The sequence below is a fragment of the Sinocyclocheilus grahami genome, unplaced genomic scaffold (genome assembly GCF_001515645.1).
Source record: "Sinocyclocheilus grahami isolate Dianchi unplaced genomic scaffold, SAMN03320097.WGS_v1.1 scaffold588.1, whole genome shotgun sequence".
Lineage (NCBI taxonomy): Eukaryota > Metazoa > Chordata > Actinopteri > Cypriniformes > Cyprinidae > Sinocyclocheilus > Sinocyclocheilus grahami.
The window spans coordinates 422,984-439,752 of NW_015505767.1; the positions used below are offsets into that span (position 1 = coordinate 422,984).

The window sequence follows — 16,769 nt, forward strand, 5'->3', positions numbered from 1 at the left end:
TATATATATATATATTTATATATATATATATATATTTTTTTTTTAATTTCAAAATCCTAAAACATTATTTTTTTCAGGTTGAAATTAGATTCTGAATCCCCAGATCTTCAATGTGGTCTGAGACTTTTGGACCCTGCTGTAAACAGATTACATGTCTTTAAATATAAGCGAGCGAGCGAGTTGGATTAACCTGGGCCACTTTGATGAATTCACTGATGACAGTGGCTCTCTGCTGAGCTGTAGGCTTACTGAGAACCATGATCTGGATCCACTGGGAAACACTGTTAAACAGAGTAATGAAACGCTCCAGAATGGGATTATCCACCGTGCAGCCGTGCATCACGAAACTGTGGTAGTCCTGGAACTGAGGGGGAACAGATTTTTCATTTGCAGTATGAACTCAGACTTGAGGTCATGCTATTACGAGCACAAACACATGACTAATACTGCATTCATAAATTACGAGATTTACCAGAATTTTGCAAAACGATTTGTACTCCATATACGTTAGGTGTTCAGCCAGGGTGGAAGCGTCCAGGTGGTCAAAAAGAAGAGAGGTCTTGCGTTTCTTCTGGACGGTTTCATCCAGCTGACGCCGCCATTCATATGATGGACTACAGGCAAAACAAACAAGACATTGTATTTCTGTTCCTTGTCCAGTATGCCTAAATATCATAGTCACTACTTTTGGATTATATTGATTTGTACTGATTTTTTATACAAACAGATTAAATTTAACTTCAATAAAAAAGAAAATCAAGTTTTATATATACTAACGGCCATTAAAAAATTTACACAATATTTTAAATACACCTGTTTAAAAGGCTTTGAAATCATATGTATACATATATATATATATATTTAATGTTTGTTATGATCATCAAGGCTGCATTTTTTTTTATCAAAAATACTGAAAAAATGAAATATTGTGAAATATTATTATAATGTAAAATAATGGTTCTATTTTAATATACTTTAAAATATAATTTATTCCTGTGATGCAAAGCTGAATTTTCATCAGTCATTACTCCAGTCTTCAGTGTCACCAGATTCTTCAGAAATCATTCTAATATGACATTTTTTACATGTTATGTTATGTTGGAAACAGCTTTTGCAGCTTAATATTTTTTTGGAACCTGTGACTTTATTCAGGATTCTTTGATGAATAAAAATTTTAAAAGAACAACATTTATTCAAAGTAGAAATATCTTCTAACAATATAAGTCTGTACTATCACTTTTTATCAAATTAACACATCTTTGCTGAAAAGAATACATTTAAGAAGAGTACATTTAGAAGAATTTGGTATATTTGTTTTTAACTAGACTTTTCCATCATCTTTGACATTCTTATTTCTCATTGACCTAAGAACTTCTAGCTGTTTGAGTATCTCAGACATGCAGCTTGTTTGTGATGTTCAGTACACTATCCCTCCACATTCTCCAGCCCTCCGTATCAAAGGAGCAGCAGTTTGGGTGAGTGCTGTGCCCCTGTGACTCACATGCTGTCTATGTCGATGAGCAGACTACGCCTCACATCTCCATTCTGCTCCAGTCGCCCTTTCAGACCGCGGATCTGCTCAGCCAGTGCGGGGTTCAGGTCAAACTCAGCTGGGAACTCAGATATCCAGTACCTGACAGAGAAAGAGAGATGAAAGACAGAGAGAGCTATGACACAGAGTAGCTGTGCATGAAATATGTCTGGGCAAGACATCAGGAGGACGAGCATTTTCGGTGAACAGTCTTGCCTCAACTGCTTTATGTAAATTCACAATACACCTCTGTGATACAACCCAGCTCCCTTATGACAAAGAACATCCACATCTTTACAAGAAATATGCACTGCATGGCCAGATAGTATGTGGACACCACAGCCATGGATGCATTTGAGCGTGAAATAGGTCTGCATAAATGCATACACTTCAAAATCATTAGCATTAATAGGGAGTTCTCATTAAGGGGGCATTCACACATAACACTTTTTTGCAGTTTTTTTTTAATGCTAATATAGATGTATGTCTTTGAACTCTCCGCTTAAATATCAAGTCATTTGCAGCATCTCACTTTGACACTGCAATTGAAAAATGTGCCACTGAAGTCTCAAGACCTTGCATTTGATCCATTCTACTACCCTGCATCTCACATTTTTAAACGCAAAAACGTGTTCTGTTTAAATGGCCCCTAATGAAATTTGGAAGCTGTTAGCATCACACAGAACACATTTTTGTGTTTAAAAACGAGAAGCAGGACAGTGCAATGGAAAACCCACAAAAGTCTTGAGACACTTTATTCTCAACTTATTTTAACTTATGCAGCATGTTTTTAAATCACAGAGTCACAAGCAAGCTGTGAATGTCAATATCACTGCTTGGGTGAACACATGCAGCATGCATGGTTTGACTTTTTGGACCATTAAACGGCCTTTTCCTTCTGGTTAACATGTTGCATGTTACTGTTCTGACACATATTTTCTCTTAAATGCTTTAACTAATTACAGCAGGCAGTCAGCGCACCGACATATAGTGCTGTTGTCCCAAGTTCGAGTCCCATGCAGCTCGCAGACCTTTCCTGATCCAGTCCCCCCTCTCTCTCCCACTTCGCTTCCTGTCTACAACACTGTCCTATCCTAACAAAAGGCAAAAACGGCAAAAATAAAACTTAACAAATTAAAAAAAAAGAAAACAAATTACAGCACGTACATTTTTTTGACTGCACTGTCCAATAATTTTTAACGAGGTAAGCGCTATCCAGTTAGAAACAGTTAGAAACTTAGGACTGCACAAGTTCATTGGGTTGTCCAGCCTGAAATAAAAGCTTTTTTAACCCTACGCAACATTTATGAGAAAGTTCATGTTAGATGATGTTGCTAATTTGAAATATTTAATTTAAAGGGATAGTTCACCCATGTTGGTAACCAAACAGTTGACAGTAGCCAAACAAACAACAACAACAACAAAAAAGGAAGTGAATGGCTACTGTCAACATTTGGTTACCAACATTCTTCCAAATTTCTTCTTTTGTGTTCAACAAAAGAAAGAAACTCATACAGGTTTGGAACGACATGAGCATACGTAGATTATGACAGAATTTGCATTTTTGGGTGAGCCATCCCTTTAAATATGAGTGTGGCAGACAGTTTTTGAGATTTCAGGATTTCCCCATTCAGGTAGACAGGACTTGGACGGCCAAGGGACTTTGTTCTAATCTAAAACCTCATCGTTTCACACTGAGTTTCGTAACACTTTTAAAGCAGGGTTCAAAAATATGATAACCCAAGGTTAAGAGTCACATGAAAATCCCATTTAAAGCCCTTCAGAGGGGTAAAGTGATACTGGAATAGAAAAGGTATAGGTGCCACTCTATTAAAAAGTTTGTATATGATGATTTATGGCGGTATACTGTACTTCATTTCATGCACATATTTGTAACGGGTTTATATGAAATAGCTGAACATTGGGTGTCTTCAAGCTTTTAATCTTACAGTATATGCATAGTTATAATAATAATAAAAAATAAAAATAAAAAAGGTGAACAAATAATAATAACCTACTTGACAAGGTGACAAATTTGAGACTGGCGATTTGCAGAACAATCCTGTTCCTGAGACCTGTAACACTGTCAAGGTACCATTTCATTACTATTATCGACAGTTAGGAGAGTGATGGAAACAGTTTGTGATGCTGTCAGCCCTCTCTATAAATGACAAACCCCACCCATGACTGAATGTACTAAGTGCTGCTAAATGTCTAGCGTAAAAGCCGGCCTGTCACCTCCGAAACTAAATGTACAAAGACTTGTATTTCTTTTCTGGTATTTGACATTAATGCTAGTTTTTTGAAATACAGAGTTCTGAGAAAGTATAACGTGACAGGTCTGCTGAAGGAGGATACTTGTGCAGGAGTTTCTTAGCTAGGTCACTGGATGACAGGTACCAGGGATGCATGGTGAGAAACATTCGCACGAGCGACGGCTCCTTCAGAACGCCTTCATTGTCTGCGAGGAAGACAGAAAACCAGAGAGACATTTGCACATTAATCAACACAAATGCATTATTTTTCATTTAATATACTAATAGAATATAACTAGCTTGTAATTTTCTGTTCTCATAAAATAGTTTTTTATATCTATACAACATTTGTAATGGCTTTGCAATGAAAGCATCATAACATATTATGTAAAAACATTTATATTTTACTAAATGCACATTATAAGCCAGGCCTAATATACGACACTCAATTTTAAAGTAACAAGGGGCCCCTGCTCCATTTCTCTATCCACCAGGTGGTTGAATTGGATTGAAAAAAATTGAAGACCCCTGGGCAAAAGAAATTAACATGAGAAATGCTGAAGAGGTTCGAAAAATATTGAGAAATCGAAACATGTACATACAGTTAAACAAGCCAGTGTTGTTCCGACTGGCTGATCAGAGTGTTTACACAAGAGAAGGAGGAAGCAAATATGACCACTGACCAAAAGCTTTGATGCAGGCTTCCACCAGCTCATCCACGCTGGCTGACTGACCCGATGAAACGCTCTCCATCCCTTTCTACTTCACTGTTCTCCACAGCCCCTCCTCCCCCCCCCCCACTTAATTTTCCACTTCTCTCTTTGATCCTTCTCTTTTTCAGTCTGAAAACGAGACAACGCCATGCACGGCAAAGGAAACAGAATCAATAAAGCAGAGAATGGTTCAGATGTGAGAGGTGTCACTGGTTTTTCATTTTCATCAAAAGCAGACAAATCCTGGTCACACATGGATAATACGGTGGGACAAGACTCATCCAGAGAAAAACAAGGTGCATAAAAGAAAAAGAAATCAAAGATCCATAGGAACTGTTCTCAAACGAGAGTAGAAAAAAAAAAAAGCCTTAGAAACATTTTCAAAGGAACTTACCCGTTGAATCTGGCATCAATGGACAAACAGTGATCACTAAAGGTCTTTGAAAATAGAAGTGCTAATGAACGCAGGGCTTCAGTATAGCCTCTCTACCCATGCACTGAAAACTACACAGGGCCTCACTGGGGTTCACTCCGAGTACAGCTGCCTGTAGACTCAGTTTCCTGTCAGTTGAGAAACTTACAGCTGTTGCATTTCCTGTTCATAATGTTTTGAGATGGTTTTTTTTTTTTTTCACATTCACAACAAAAAGGGGTGGAGGACATGGGCTGAGAAAAAAAATGTAAAAAGTAAAAAAATTGTTATTGCAAAATTCAATGTTTTTATACTGGGTTCCTGTAAAAAAAAATATCTAAACTGCATTAGATATTAAGACATGTTTTCAGAGAATTCAGAGATTCATTTTTCTTACCCCCATTGGCCCTTTCATTTAATGTTTTATACTTAAAACAAGAAATAATAACCAAGAAAAGTATAAATATATAATCTTAAAACAAATAATTATAGCTTATTATGATTTTTTTCACAAGTAAATATAACTTTATTTATAAATAATAAACAAGATGCTGTACCTATCTATCTATCTATCTATCTAATAGAAAAATATTTTTATAATTAATTAAAATAAAACATTCTATGAAATTTTGCCTAATTTATGATAACTGTGTATGTGACTTTGTTTGTTTTAATGGTAAATCAGAGCATCACAGGACTGTGCTAATAAAGCACGGACACACATGTTTGACTATCCACAATGCACACTGCTGAGGGTGTGATCATTGTGAAACTGAACAGTTGTGTTGGCTCCCCTCAGCGGCCACATAGTGTCACACACTTTAATTTCTCAATCTGGCTATCACTGAAGCGTGAATTGAAATTTAGACTGAAATGTCAAATCATCTGTTTTATTGAAAAAAAAAAATCTTTCATCTAATACATTTTGAAAGCATTGTTTCAAACAAAGTTAAAATCTCGAGCCTGATGGAATAAAGAGAAACTGGTGTTATTTGACTTAAAATAAAATGTAATATATGTTAGTAATTATCAGTGGTGGACAGTAACGGAGTAGTTTTAATTCGTTACTGTACTTAAGTACATTTTTCAAGTATCTGTACTTTAATGGAGTAGTTTTATTTTGAGTAACTTTTACTTTTACTTCACTACATTCCAAAGCATAAGATCGTACTTTTTACTTCACTACATTTCATAAAACATATCGTTACTTCTTATAATATATCACGTGCTCTGACACGCAGAAGCGGTGTCTGATTCAAGAACGAACTGATTCTTTTCAATGAACCTTTTAAATCGGTTCGCAAATCGCACCAAACGATTCATTCACGAATTGGAATGAGCCGATTGCAGCTGTTCTCGAGTCGACAACTCACCGATTCAAATGAACCGTTTAGTGCGAGTCTCCAGTGAACTGAATTCACAAGTAAGAGTCGGTAGATCTTGTGATGCTGTTAAAAGTAAGTTACTAATTTCGAATTTTATAATTAATTATTGTAACTGAAAATCATATTTAGGTCAAAACTGTCAGTTGTTTGTGAACTAAATCTGCTGTAAAGGGTGATCTATTTAAGCCCACTGAAATGCTTGAATGCAGACATATCAACATCAGTGTCTCTGTTTTAGGTTAAAAAAACCCTGAAACATTAAAATTACACAGATTAAAATAACTCATGCACGTTCATATTCCCCGCTGCCGTATCGTTAACAGTTTTATTAAAATGCTATGCATTTAGCCCTATGTGACGTCTGTTTTTATATAGTTTATCAACAGTATACATTTTTATATTGTTTGGATTAACTAGCCGAGTAGACAGATATGAATGTTTATTCATCATGACCATACTGAAAATAAGTAAATATTGTTAGCTGATGCTAACTGTCTAGCTAACAAGCTTGCTGGTGCTAAATTGAGGTAATTTTTAGATATAAAGTCCAAATATTTTTATTCAACCACCTAGATAGATTACATCTGGGGGAAAGAAAGGATGTGATGTTCAGAACATAACTACAGTAATTATCAAAGTGGGAAGTGATGCCCTCTGGGGTCATTTGGCCATGGGTGTTTTTACACCACAGACAAGGTTTGAGAAGAAAAAAGTCATTATGAAAATATAATTATATTTTCCTTAAAATGTTCTTCCTAACTTCAGGCCTTATTCTCATGTCATATATAACTGTGATGTTCTGCAAAACAACAAGCTTTAAAACACTTTTTTCTTACTGGTGAAAATCAGATGGTCAAATGTGTAAGCGTCACAGTGAACATTACTACAACACTCTCGTCAATGTAGTCCACATCAACAACAAAAACATATCTTGACTCCATTTAGTGGTTCTTTTGGAAAAATCCCAGGTATTTTGAGCAGTAGGATTATAAAAAAATATGTGCGAATATCAAATTAAATTAAGTAGCCTATATAAAATTGCTAAATAAATCTATCTATCAGTACTTTTTTACTTAAGTACATAAAAAAATCGAGTACTTTTGTACTTTCACTCGAGTAAAATTGAAAAAGGAGTACTTTTACTTTTACTGGAGTAATTTTTTATTATATGTATCTGTACTTTTACTCAAGTACTTGATTTGTGTACTTCGTCCACCACTGGTAATTATCAAAAATATTTATACTGCAAAATTTAGCCTAGTGTAAATATAGCAACTTAGGAAAGATCTTTGACTAACTTATAGCCAAGATTCAAGTCTCAATTAATTGATTTATCTGGTTTTTAAAAAATTCTAGAAACTAAGGCAAAGATGTCTATTACGAACGGATTATTTATTTATTATTTTGCAGTGTAGGGGGCTGATGGATCCTTTTTTTTAAAGCACATCTTATCCGGTTCTGCTCTAAAGGATTTGGTACTGCAGGAGGTCTGCAGAGAAAAAAAACATATTACTATTTTCTTTAAAATAATAATAATAATTTAAAAAACACACTGTATTTTTAGTAAAATTATTGAATGTTAAATGACCTGACACGCATTATATAATGTAATAATGTTAATGTGTACAAAATGTGATTTGTTGGTCCCATGGTTTAGCTGAGAATCTGGGTTTGCAATTCTCTATGAAATAAACTGTTTTATAATTATAATCGCTATGATTTAAAAGTAAATTAATTTGAACAAGACTGAAAATTCATGTGTGGTGCTCAGCTGTTATAGAACTATGCAAACCGCATGCCGTTCAAATATCATGGGTCATTGCAGCTATTAATGTCTCGGGCTCCAGAGAGTTCTGCATTGTTGGAGTTGTAGTTCAACTTAAAATACATGTATCTATAATTAATTTTCACTTCTACTGCACATATTTATCAATCGAGTAAAAAAGAAAACACCGTGTCCTCATTTTCAAAAAGCGTAGTTAACTTATTGAAAGCTTAATTAGCGGATGGTTGCGCGCTAATCCCGCCCACTAATTAATATTCATGATGGGGACTTTAAATAAATAGAGCCGTCAGCGTTATATGCGTGCTATTGCGTGCGGTCTGGTGTTTATACACTTACCTGAACCCAAGACGAGACTGTTGTCACCATGTCTAAACCACTGTCAGACCACGACAGGAAAAAGCAGATTTCTGTGAGGGGGCTCGCCGGTGTGGAGAATGTGGCAGACCTAAAGAAAAACTTTAATCGCCATCTGCATTTCACGCTGGTGAAAGACAGGAACGTATCCACTAAACGGGATTATTACTTTGCGCTCGCGCACACAGTCAGAGACCACTTGGTAGGCAGATGGTTCAGAACACAGCAAAGTTATTACGAGAAAGACCCCAAAGTAAGTTTATGCATGTTGAGATTGCACCGAAACAAAAGCAAGTCCATGCATGACACGACTGCAGCAAAACAAGGCATTTTTATATGCAGTTAATAACTACACGAGTCAATGAAGCTCTAATAGCATTCCATGCCATTTGTGCAATCGAAGAGGGTTGCAGTAGCGATGCCCTGCTTGACCACACAGCATTGTTGACATTTGTGCCCTTCTTCACTTGAGAGCTCTTCAGGTAGACTGAGATCAGCACCCTATGCAAAATATAAATAACCAGGATTCACTTATGGATCAAAAACAAAGTGCAATTTTAGCACATCTTTGATAGTAATAATTTTTGCAATGATTTCAACTAGCGTTAACATATAGATCTCAACTTTGGGAACATAATTATTTAAGATGATCAATAGCATGAGCTGTACATTACTAGAACAATAATGCATCTCCAGATTATTGTGCTCTGTCATGTGCATGCATAAAGCATCTTCAATCTTGATGCTGGTGATTTTTCATCTTTAAATAACAAAGCAACAATATTTTCGTTTTAACATCTATTTTATACTTGATCTGTTTCACGGCATATTTCATAGAAATGTAATAGGGGGACATTTGTTATAGATTTTATAAATATTAAAACGACCAAGAGGCAGAAAAAGAATGTGTCAGTATTCAGGGCATCAAAATCTGAGTCTGAAGATGGGAGATGAAACCACAGCTCAGCATCCCTGACCTTTTCCTCTCTAGTCCATCCCGAAATCCCTGCATTGAAGAGGTGTCTAGGATATAAAGGTCAAAAGTTGCTCCCTAAAAGAAAGGTCACTGTAGAAACATATATGGGAAGGAGAAGTGACATGTAATTCAGCCTTATAATAAATAAGAGTTACATAAAGACTGTACAAACCATTTTACAGGAAATATCATAACCAAAAATGACCTGGACTTCTTCGGAGCATTCCATTCTGGTCCTTTTCCCATAGGTGGACATCAGCAATAAACCTTGATTTGATCATTAAAAGCTCCAATGTGGCTCATGACTGTTTCCTAGAAAATGTGACTGCAGAAGTGACGCGAAAAACCGGTTCCATGAGTTCAAAGCTTTTGGATGCCATGAAAGTACTGGTGTGAGCAGAAGCGTGTGGTTTACCTGGACATTGCCATCTTTTTTTATAGTTTAAACTGTTTTCAACATCTTGTACAACACATTGGTCTGCACTAAGACCTTCTTCATTAGCTGCTTTACAGAATAACATTACACACTCTGTAACCTTTGCTGGCGACCTCACTGCTGGTTGGTTATTTTTGCTGGAGTCAAAATGCCAGTGTTACATAACACCAGTGACCTTCCCCAATCACTGACTAGCCTGTTTCAGCCCGTTGTGCCGCCACACACCCACTCTCACCTCCACTGTCTCTTTCTCTCTCTTGCTTTTCATACCCAACACCTACGGTGGCCGAGAAGTGCAAAGCAAATCACAATTCTGAAAACAAAATAACAAACGCAAATGCCTCCAGTGGCGCAGATGGATAAGCGCATGTCGTTCGCTTTTTAACGTGACCGACCCGGGTTAGATCCCGCCTTTTGCCGAACTTTTTTTCCACCCTTTTCAAATCTCGTATTAGCAATGGATTCTATTTACACTATGTTAAAATAGCAGGATTTCTACTATCAAGTATACTACTTGTTGCAAATAGTGGCAATTATCTGCACTTCAGTATTGTAGTACATTATAAAACAGTATGCAGGCCACCGTAAATGCCAAAGGAAGGCCTAAAATGTCAAAGGCTACAACAGGAATGGAATCAGATTGCCATGAGTAAATCATCCCTCTGCCAGAAAGTATTAAAATAGTTCTTAATAAAGCCTAAAAATAGTCCCCAGGTTGAGGGCGGTCTTTGGAGAGCTTGACTTGGTAACCCTAAATTAATATTTCAAAGTACATAACCATTATGTAAACAATGTTGCTATATTTTAAGAATATACAGTGGGGAAAAAAAGTATTTCCCACTGTATGTTATAAAATAAAAAATAAAAAGACTCTTGACTTATTCTGTCTTATCCTCATGTATATTAGCGTGTTTATTACCTCTCCCTGGAGTTCTACATGGGCCGTACCTTGCAGAACACTATGGTGAACTTGGCACTGGAAAACGCTTGTGATGAAGCTGTATATCAGGTAAGATTACATTTACATTTACATTTAGCAGACGCTTTTATCCAAAGCGACTTACAAATGAGGACAATGGAAGCAATCAAAATCAACAAAAGAGCAATGATATGCAAGTGCTATAACAAGTCTCAGCTTCATGCAGTACACATAGAAAGGTTTTTTTTAATCATAAAATAAATAAAAAAGAAAACAGAAAAAATAGAAAAAGAATAGAGCAAGCTAGTGTTAGAGGCTTTTTGCTTTTGTTAATCAGAAGTCAGAAATGTAATTGTATAATAAATAAAAAGAAAACAAATAGAATACAAAAAGATTAGAGAAGCAAGCTTTAATTTTTTTTAAACAAAAACAAGCAGTAAATAAATAGAGTGCAAGTCTAAAAGGGGCACGCTTTTTTATATAAAAAGAATAGAATTAGAATAGAGAGTGCTAGAGTTAGAGGGTCAAATAAAGATGGAAGAGATGTGCTTTTACCCAATTCTTGAAGGTGGCTAAGGACTCAGCTGCTCGGACTGTGTTGGGCATGTCATTCCACCAGGAGGGAACATTTAATTTAAAAGTCAGAGAAAGTGATTCTGTGCCTCTTTAGGATGGCACAATAAAGCGCCATTCACTTGCAGAATGTAGAGGGCACATAAGTCTGAAGTAATAAATACTTGGCAGAAGTCGTGGCCTAATGGTTAGAGAGTCGGACTTGTAACCCAAAGGTTGCGGGTTTGAGTCTCGTACCAGCAGGGATGTAGGTGGGGGGAGCGCTCTCTCCCACCTTCAATACCACGACTGAGGTGCCCTTGAGCAAGACACCGAACCCCCAACTGCTCCCCGGGCGCCGCAGCAAAAATGGCTGCCCATTAGAGGGTCAAATAAAGATGGAAGAGATGTGCTTTTACCCAATTCTTGAAGGTGGCTAAGGACTCAGCTGCTCGGACTGTGTTGGGCATGTCATTCCACCAGGAGGGAACATTTAATTTAAAAGTCAGAGAAAGTGATTCTGTGCCTCTTTAGGATGGCACAATAAAGCGCCATTCACTTGCAGAATGTAGAGGGCACATAAGTCTGAAGTAATAAATACTTGGCAGAAGTCGTGGCCTAATGGTTAGAGAGTCGGACTTGTAACCCAAAGGTTGCGGGTTTGAGTCTCGTACCAGCAGGGATGTAGGTGGGGGGAGCGCTCTCTCCCACCTTCAATACCACGACTGAGGTGCCCTTGAGCAAGACACCGAACCCCCAACTGCTCCCCGGGCGCCGCAGCAAAAATGGCTGCCCACTGGGGACTGGGCAGCTTTAGCAATGTGGTATGAGAAAGTCAGCTGATCATCAATCATAACTCCATGGTTTCTGGCTGTTTTTGAAGGAGTTATGGTTGATGTGCCTAACTGGATGGTGAAATTGTGATACAATTATGGGTTTGATGGAACCACAAGCAGTTCTGTCTTGGCAAGGTTGAGTTGAAGGTGATGGTCCTTCATCCAGCAAGAAATGTCTGTTAGACAAGCTGAGATGCGAGCAGCTATCTTCGGATTATCAGGATGGAATGAAAGGTAGAGTTGAGTGTCATCAGCATAGCAGTGATATGAAAAGTCATGTTTCTGAATGACAGAACCTAGTGATGCCATGTAGAGAGAGAGAGAAGAGAAGTGGTCCAAGAACTGAGCCCTGAGGCACCCCAGTAGTTAGATGTTGTGACTTGGACACGTCACCTCTCCAAGATATCTTGAAGGACCTATCTGAGAGATAAGACTCAAACCACTGGAGTGTGGTTCCTGAGATGCCCTTTGCCAATAGGGTTGACAGGAGGATCTGGTGGTTAACCGTGTCAAAAGCAGCGGACAGATCCAACAAGATAATTATTGAAGATTTGGAATCCGCTCTTGCCAGTCTTAGGGCTTCAACAACTGAGAGCAAGGCAGTTTCGGTTGAATGTCAACTTCTGAAACCAGACTGGTTGCTGTTGAGGAGATTGTTCTTTGTGAGAAAGGCAGAGACTTGGTTGAACACAGCTCGTTCAAGTAATTTTGCAATGAAAGGAAGAAGGGAAACCGGTCTGTTGTTCTCTAAAAGAGATGGGTTAAGGTGGGTTTCTTAAGTAGTGGGGTTATACGAGCCTGTCTAAATGCTGAGGAAAAAACACCAGTGTGAAGTGATGTGTTAATGATGTGAGTGAGTGCAGGTACAACTGCAGGAGAAATGGCTTGAAGAAGATGAGATGGAATAGGATCAAGCGGACAAGTAGTATGATGATTAGAAAAGATGAGTTTGGAGACTTCTGTCTCAGAGAGTGAAGAGAAAGATGTGAACGAGTGTATGTTTGCTGGTAAGATGTGCTTGACAGATTGTGGTGTGGAAAATTTTGCACTGATGGTTTTAATTTTATTAATGAAGAACGTGGCAAAGACGTCAGCTGTTAGAGTTGATGAATGAGGGGGAGGAGGAGGACAAAGGAGGGAGGATCATGTTTTAAAGAGCATGCGAGAGTTTTGTTTTTGATAATTTTGTTATGATAGTATGTCCCTTTTAGCAGTGGAGACATTAGCGGAGAAGGAAGGGAGGAGTGACTGATACACATTAAGGTCAGTAGTATTTTTCATTTGCGCCACACCCTTTCAGCAGCCCTGAGCTTAGAACGATACTCACGGAGAACATCAAACAGCCAAGCGACAGAAGGGGTGGTACGGGCTGACCTGGAAGACAAGGGGCAGATAGTGTCTAAACAAGATGTATGAGTGGAGCAGAAAGTATCAGTAGCAATGTTAGCATCAAGAGATGCTAACTGTTTAGGGGGAGGAAGCGGAGATGAAGCCATAGCAGATAGCCGGGGAGGGTGAGAGTGATGACATGTGGAGGGGTATGATTACACAATGAAGCCAGTGTAATGCTTTAGATGATTGTTTGAAACCAATGATTCATTACATACATTGTCCTTCAGCTGGGTCTGGATATGGAGGAGCTGCAGGAGATGGAGGAAGATGCTGGACTGGGAAATGGAGGCCTTGGTCGTCTTGCTGGTTAGTAATCTGACCTCAGGTTTGAAAGAGGAACTACCATCCTCAGTATGTATTTTTTGCACTTTGCAAAAGAAAGTCTGAAACTATTGGAACAGTCTGCTCTTGAAAACTTTTCACAGGCATGATAAGTCGGTTTCTGAAAAGCACACTCACCCTTGGTCTCTCTCTGATTTTGTCCGTTAGCTTGCTTCCTGGACTCTATGGCTTCTCTTGGTCTGGCTGCCTATGGTTATGGCATCCGCTATGAGTTTGGTATCTTCAACCAGAAAATCTCCAGTGGCTGGCAGGTAGTTTAAACTACCTTTAATAGTTTGACTTGAATAAAAATAAACACTATTAATTAGTAGTGTTTGCTATTTCTCAAACTAAGGGTTAGGGGTTAGTAAACTACTGTCTAGCAACCACCCAGAACACCCCTGCAACCACCCAGACCAACTTAGCAACCACACCACACAGCATACTACAACATTATGCAGAAATTTTACTTAAAATTAGACATCTTGAATAATATTGATGATTGACAGGTGGAAGAGGCAGACGACTGGCTCCGCTATGGTAACCCATGGGAGAAAGCGCGCCCAGAATATATGCGCCCTGTCCACTTTTATGGTAGGACAGAGCATCACCCAGATGGAGTGAAATGGGTGGATACTCAGGTATAGCATCACCATTCATTAAGCTGTATGTTTGTGTGTGTTAATGCTATATTCATAAACCCATTTCATATAATTTCCACAGGTTGTCTTAGCTTTGCCTTATGACACCCCTGTACCCGGATACAGAAACAACATTGTAAACACCATGAGGCTGTGGTCTGCCAAGGCTCCTTGCGAGTTCAGCCTGAAAGACTGTGAGTACCAGCAACAGTTACCGTACATGCTGAAAAGACCAGGCTAAACTATACTAAAAGTGCGGTCACATTTGCTGTTGTCCGGTGAATTTTTGTTGGTGAAATTTAGTCATTCCAATAAGAATATATGGAAGCTTGTTTCTGCCACTGAATAAAAAAAAGAAAAAAAAAGAAAAAGGTAATTGTGGCCTTTTGTCTCAAAATTCTGACATTTTCTTCCTCAGAATTGTGTGATATAACCTTGCAATTGTGAGAAATAAAGTCAGAATTGCGGGATATAAACTCCCAATTCTGACTTTTTTTTTTCAATTGCGAGTTTACATCTTGCAATTCAGAACTTTTTTTCCTCAGAACTGTATGATAGAAACTCAGATGCAAGTTTTAAAGTCACATGCAATCGCAAGTTATTAAGTCCAATTCTGACTATTTTCTTACAATTGCGAGTTTATATCTCACAATTCTGACTTTTTTTTTTCAATTGCGAGTTTACATCTTGCAATTCAGAACTTTTTTTTCCTCAGAACTGTATGATAGAAACTCAGATGCAAGTTTTAAAGTCACATGCAATCGCAAGTTATTAAGTCCAATTCTGACTTAAACTCGCAATTTTCTTACAATTGCGAGTTTATATCTCACAATTCTGGCAATTGTGATCTCAATTCTGACCTTTTTCTCAGAATTGCATGATATAAACTCGCAATTGTGTTATAAAGTAAGAATTACAATAATTACAATATCTCGTAATTCTGACTTCATAACACACAATTGTGACTTCATATTGTGTGATTTTAAAGTCACATGCAATCGCAAGTTATTAAGTCCAATTCTGACTATTTTCTTACAATTGCGAGTTTATATCTCACAATTCTGGCAATTGTGATCTCAATTCTGACCTTTTTCTCAGAATTGCATGATATAAACTCGCAATTGTGTTATAAAGTAAGAATTACAATAATTACAATATCTCGTAATTCTGACTTCATAACACACAATTGTGACTTCATATTGTGTGATTCTGATTTTATAACATGGAATTGCGTATTTAAATCATGCAATTCTGAAAAAAAGGTCAGAATTGAGATGTAAACTCACAACTGCAAGTCAGAATTGTGAGATAAAAAGACGCAATTACCTTTAAAAAATTTTATTCAATGGCGGAAACAAGCTACCATAGGAATCTGGGCAAAAACTAAGGGCGAAAAAATTCCCCAAGGAAATTTTGCTCTTTTTTAAGTTGGTCACATGAATTTGCCACACTGACCAACAGTCAGTGGTTTGAATGTGACTTCTGTGTGAGCTATGCTTCATACATCCCTATGCTATTGACAAGTCATACCTTTTTGCCTGCAAAATTTCATTACAATTTTGCTATGTGACCACACCTTCACCAGCTTAACCATTCAAGCTGGTGTTTGACTCACATGTTCTCCTCCCATCCTCAGTTAATGTCGGTGGCTACATTCAGGCTGTGCTGGACAGGAACCTGGCGGAGAACATCTCTCGTGTGCTCTACCCCAATGACAACGTCAGTAAACACACAACTGATCCTCAATTTAAATGAATAATTCATCGAAAATGGATATTTGGTCAATATTTGCTTACCCACATGTAATTTCAAACCCAAAATTAGAAATTTTGAGGAAAACCCTAGCAAACACCTATCTTTACATAGCAACAACATTGAATACCCTAGAAATATCAGAACATCATCACTTCATCAAACATAAAACCTAAGCAACCACTTATCAACCACCCAGAATACCCTATCAACCACCTATCATCACTCTAGCAACCACTCAGAACACCCTAGAAACCATTCTATCAACCACACAGTATAAATTTGTTGCTGGCTGCTCTTACAGTGTACGAAAACTGAAGCTTTCAAGCTGTAAAAAAAGGACACATCATAAAAGAATACAATTAAAAAAAATCTCTGGGTCAACTATTCCTTTAAGGGCACCCATAGTTGCATGGTTTTTACCTACCTGCCTAAAGCCTTCGGTACCTGTCTTGTAGTTTTTTGAGTGTAAGGATCTCAGATTTAAACAGGAGTACTTTGTAGTGGC

At 37.7% G+C, this 16,769-nt stretch overlaps 2 protein-coding genes across 3 annotated transcripts in view; one reads left to right on the forward strand and one right to left on the reverse strand.

Annotated features, from left to right (window-relative positions):
• Positions 1-4,905, reverse strand: part of LOC107557050 (RAS guanyl-releasing protein 2-like) — a 15,563-nt gene extending 10,658 nt beyond the window's left edge. Inside the window, exons 1-7 of the mRNA XM_016240354.1 lie at positions 4,894-4,905; positions 4,470-4,628; positions 3,890-3,992; positions 3,550-3,606; positions 1,502-1,633; positions 473-614; positions 191-364 (exon numbers count right to left, since the gene is read on the reverse strand). Coding sequence (XP_016095840.1) covers positions 191-364; positions 473-614; positions 1,502-1,633; positions 3,550-3,606; positions 3,890-3,992; positions 4,470-4,539 — 678 coding nt within the window. The 5' untranslated portion in view covers positions 4,540-4,628; positions 4,894-4,905. The remainder of the gene's footprint in view (positions 1-190; positions 365-472; positions 615-1,501; positions 1,634-3,549; positions 3,607-3,889; positions 3,993-4,469; positions 4,629-4,893) is intronic.
• Positions 4,906-8,371: 3,466 nt separating this feature from the next.
• LOC107557051 (glycogen phosphorylase, muscle form-like) overlaps positions 8,372-16,769 on the forward strand; it is a 27,539-nt gene continuing 19,141 nt past the window's right edge. Inside the window, exons 1-7 of one of the 2 annotated variants that reach the window (XM_016240355.1) lie at positions 8,372-8,689; positions 10,756-10,857; positions 13,775-13,853; positions 14,037-14,140; positions 14,378-14,509; positions 14,592-14,703; positions 16,146-16,228. In XM_016240355.1, the coding sequence (XP_016095841.1) occupies positions 8,447-8,689; positions 10,756-10,857; positions 13,775-13,853; positions 14,037-14,140; positions 14,378-14,509; positions 14,592-14,703; positions 16,146-16,228 (855 nt within the window). In that variant the 5' untranslated portion in view covers positions 8,372-8,446. The remainder of the gene's footprint in view (positions 8,690-10,755; positions 10,858-13,774; positions 13,854-14,036; positions 14,141-14,377; positions 14,510-14,591; positions 14,704-16,145; positions 16,229-16,769) is intronic. The other variant, XM_016240356.1, reaches the window with a different exon arrangement.